At 38.4% G+C, this 3,721-nt stretch overlaps 1 protein-coding gene across 1 annotated transcript in view; it reads right to left on the bottom strand.

Annotated features, from left to right (window-relative positions):
* Nucleotides 1-2,171, bottom strand: part of LOC306762339 (prominin-1-A-like) — a gene marked incomplete at its 5' end in the record, with an annotated part of 11,160 nt that extends 8,989 nt beyond the window's left edge. The window contains 6 exon segments of the mRNA XM_079248782.1: nt 189-309; nt 458-465; nt 467-589; nt 591-665; nt 1,038-1,102; nt 1,970-2,171. Of these exon segments, the coding sequence (XP_079104908.1) occupies nt 189-309; nt 458-465; nt 467-589; nt 591-665; nt 1,038-1,102; nt 1,970-2,171 (594 nt within the window).
* Nucleotides 2,172-3,721: the final 1,550 nt, after the last annotated feature.

The raw sequence follows: 3,721 nt of genomic DNA, 5'->3' as shown, positions 1-3,721 counted from the left end.
TATATATGTGTGTGTATATATATATATATGTGTGTGTATATATATATATATGTGTGTGTATATATATATATATATATATATATATATATATATATATATATATATATATATATATATATATATATATATATATATATATATATATATATACACACACACACACACACACACACAAACTTATTCCTTACCTGAGGCACAACAGTGAAGAAGGTGTGAATATTGGCAATAGTTATGTTGATCTCACGTGGACTCTGGTTTACACTCACTTTAAGAATTTCATTGCTTCTGAACATACAGATGTTCCCAGCACTATTAAAAGAAGACAAGACACATTTGTATTTGTGTCATATATAAACAGCTGGTCCAAGGGAAAGGCAGGCAGTCACTCAAGCTGTCTCATCATACCATATATATTAGCACTGTGCTGAAAAACACACAAGAATGCAAACACACTCACAAGATAATTAACTGTAGATACAAGAGCACTTATGTAGAGACTTCTTCGAAGACAGTGAATTGAGGATGTCTGCTTCTGGTACATCTTCCCACCACAGTTTCCACAGCAGCGACAGCAAGCCAGAAAGAAGCCAAACTATAGGCATCAGAACGATGTACAGTACGCCAATGGCTACACACACAAGGAAACCCACTTCATACACTAGAATCTGAACACAAAAACACACACACACACACACACACAGAGACATGAATCACAAAAAAGCATGGAGTTCTGGGTTAAAACGGCAGGTCATTGTGGGCCTATTTGTGACGTCAAATACCAGTAGGAGAGTGACAGCTCTGAACCATAGTTTCCTTTTAATGTGGTTACATTCTACAATCACTGAGGATAAAAGGGTCTTGGTAACCATAGTAACTGAGATGCAATTTCACAAAAAGGTGCTTCAGTGTTCAACAGTCTCAGATTACTAGTTCAAGGGCCTAAGAGAAGGGACAGCCTGTTTTTTTCTATTCTAACACAAAGATCCCATGTATGGAATCTAATATACCACAAGTAAGGCTCACGCACATTCACTTACTTCTTTGATGATTTCTTCGTTTGACAGCACATTTTCAAGATTATGTGTTATTTTCAGGATCAAATCTAGAAGGAGATGGAAGAAAAAAATTGGGTCTGCGTTCTTGAAGAACTTGCTTATAACTTACTGGAAGACAAAGGTATTATTATTCCACGCTCTGTCCTAGTCCTCTAAGAGAACAAAAGCCTGATCACAGGGACAATGTGTCCTGCTCCATGTACCAACATTTTAATCTTTTACATTGTAAAAGTGGAAATCTGACACCAACATCTTGTAGTTACTAGGAAACTGGGACAGCCTTCGGGAAAGATTAGCAAAGCCTGTCATTTGTGTCGCTTCAGAACCCTGTATTGGGGATTTTATTCACACGAACAGGTGTAGGCAACAAAGACACAGTCAAGTGCTTTTATTTGTGTAGCTCTTGACATGTGCTTTTTGTAGCTCTGTGATGTGCGTTAATGACAGGAGTTTGCCATAAATGCGTTTTCCCTGAGTGCCTATTGTTTGATTTCTATCCGTTCAAAATAATCATCAGTGACTTTATATATTTAATTGTTTTGGTCCCAGATTCTCTGGCAGGTTTGTATAGAAGTGATTTACTTAATAAGATTTATAGGTAAATGACAACATAAAATGGAGAAAAGACCACAGGTGTGGCCCAAGAAAAACAGCACAATAGACTACTAAGATTAACTTACTGATTGACCAATCCTGACATTAAGAGTAAACAGCTGGTGTACATGTTTATAGAGTCTCGGTTGTGACCGGTTATGCAGTGTTTTCCCTTTCACAGAGCAGAAAATTCACAGGCACCTGATTTGTAAGCTAGATCTGCATGAAATTCCTGAATGCACTAAAACAAAAGCTGTGACTGTAAGACAAGGATCAAAGCATCAGTAACACAACAGCAGAGATTCAAAACCTAGTTTCACAGATGTTGGCTGACCTGTTGGAAGTGGGATTTGGCTGAACTGTGTTGAGAAAGGACTGGACCAAGGCTGACATTGAGCCCACACCAAAGACGTTCTTCGCTGGGACCTTATACTTAGGCTGGGTAATGTTCTGCGGGGTTCCAGCTGCTGAACAGGTGGCCTGTTGATGAGCAGATTGGGCGAAACCGAGTCCCAGAAGCATCACTCCGATTGCACCCCAGAGCGCTCCAGCTTGGCTGTGCCCCCCTCCAACTCCTCATATTCCCAAACACCCCCATGTGTACAGCGTAAAGCAGGTGGGGAAATGCTTGGTAGGAGAATGCAAACATGCAGTGTGATTAAATCCTGGCACAAACTCTATTTGTATCCATCTGTAAACAAGATAAAGAATGCACTCATTGAATAAAGTGGTACATCCATTAAAGGAGGAAGAATCAGAATTAGCTGAAGAACTAATGGAAATCCACACATTGAGTCATACAGAAAGAGATCATAACAGTTTCCCTATTGTCTGGCAGTGGAAAAAAGAAATATTTTGTTATCTCAAAGAAAAAACCACAACAGGGACAATTAGGTAACCTAAATGTTAAGTCAACATCTACAAAGCTTCTAAAAGAAGTTTGTCCTTTAAAACTTGCACTTATCTGGAGGCTTTCAGGGAGGAAGAAGGGTGCTGACTTTTAAAAGTTACAGAAAAAGACAGGAAAATGTTGTGCAAACCCATCATACTCTGTACATAGTGTAAACATACGTAAGCTTCGCCTGCCTGACATACCCGCACAGACTGTGTGTATCTTAAACCAAGCCTGTCTGTCAGAGCATCATCAGGTAGCATGAATCCCATAACGTTTTAATGTAACCATATCCTTTTTTAATAATTAAATAAACAAGCATGCACTCTCATAACCAAATCACTTTCCAATTATAAGCCCAAACCTAACCGATCTATAAATCATCAATGTTTTATTTCTGAAGCAGTTTCCATTTCTAAAAAATTCAACATTCAAGTTTTTATTCAACAGTATTGAATAAAAACTTAAAAAAATATTCACCCTTCAAAGTCTTGACAACCTACAAACCTACGAGTCACACCTATTCACATACACATACGTAGAAAGATGTTTTCTAAAAGTTACATCTACTTCTTTCTGTGCTAAAAACAACCTTAATATAGATTAATCATGAACTAAAACCACTGCAGCCACAGGACTTATATTTTACATACCAGTACAAGGATTTCCCTCAGATCTGGGCGCTGATATAAGAATGTTGGGATATTTAAGTAAAACACAAGACAGACTATAAAAGAAATGTACAATAAAAATAAGAATGAACAGCTTGAGATCAACAGTGACCCTTTGCACATTTGCTTTTAATCAACTCACCCTTTTGGCAGGAAGAAGGACACTTACCTCCAACCTGATATCCAGGTATTCAGTAAGGAGTGTGCGACTCTCTCAGTCTCAGAAGAAATCTGATGCAAGCTGCTCCTGTTTTAAAGTTGACTGTGAGAAAGCCAGCAGAGCACTGGCGCCCAGAAGAGTGGGAGGGAGAAAACAGATTGGAGGAGAGAGAAAGGGAGGGACTTAAATAAGGAACTAGGGAGAGACGGAGGAAGCATGGAGGTGGTAATTGATGAGGACGATTATATTCTCCCTATTTGGTTTCCTGGAACCTGGAATGGGTTTTTCGTATTTTTGCCTCTTTTAGAATATACATAATGATTAATTTGTAAAAGCACATATGCGTTGT

Source organism: Telmatherina bonti (assembly GCF_933228915.1).
Source record: "Telmatherina bonti genome assembly, chromosome: 11".
Lineage (NCBI taxonomy): Eukaryota > Metazoa > Chordata > Actinopteri > Atheriniformes > Telmatherinidae > Telmatherina > Telmatherina bonti.
Note: the sequence above shows the minus strand (reverse complement) of the source record. Positions and strands in the feature narration are given on the sequence as shown.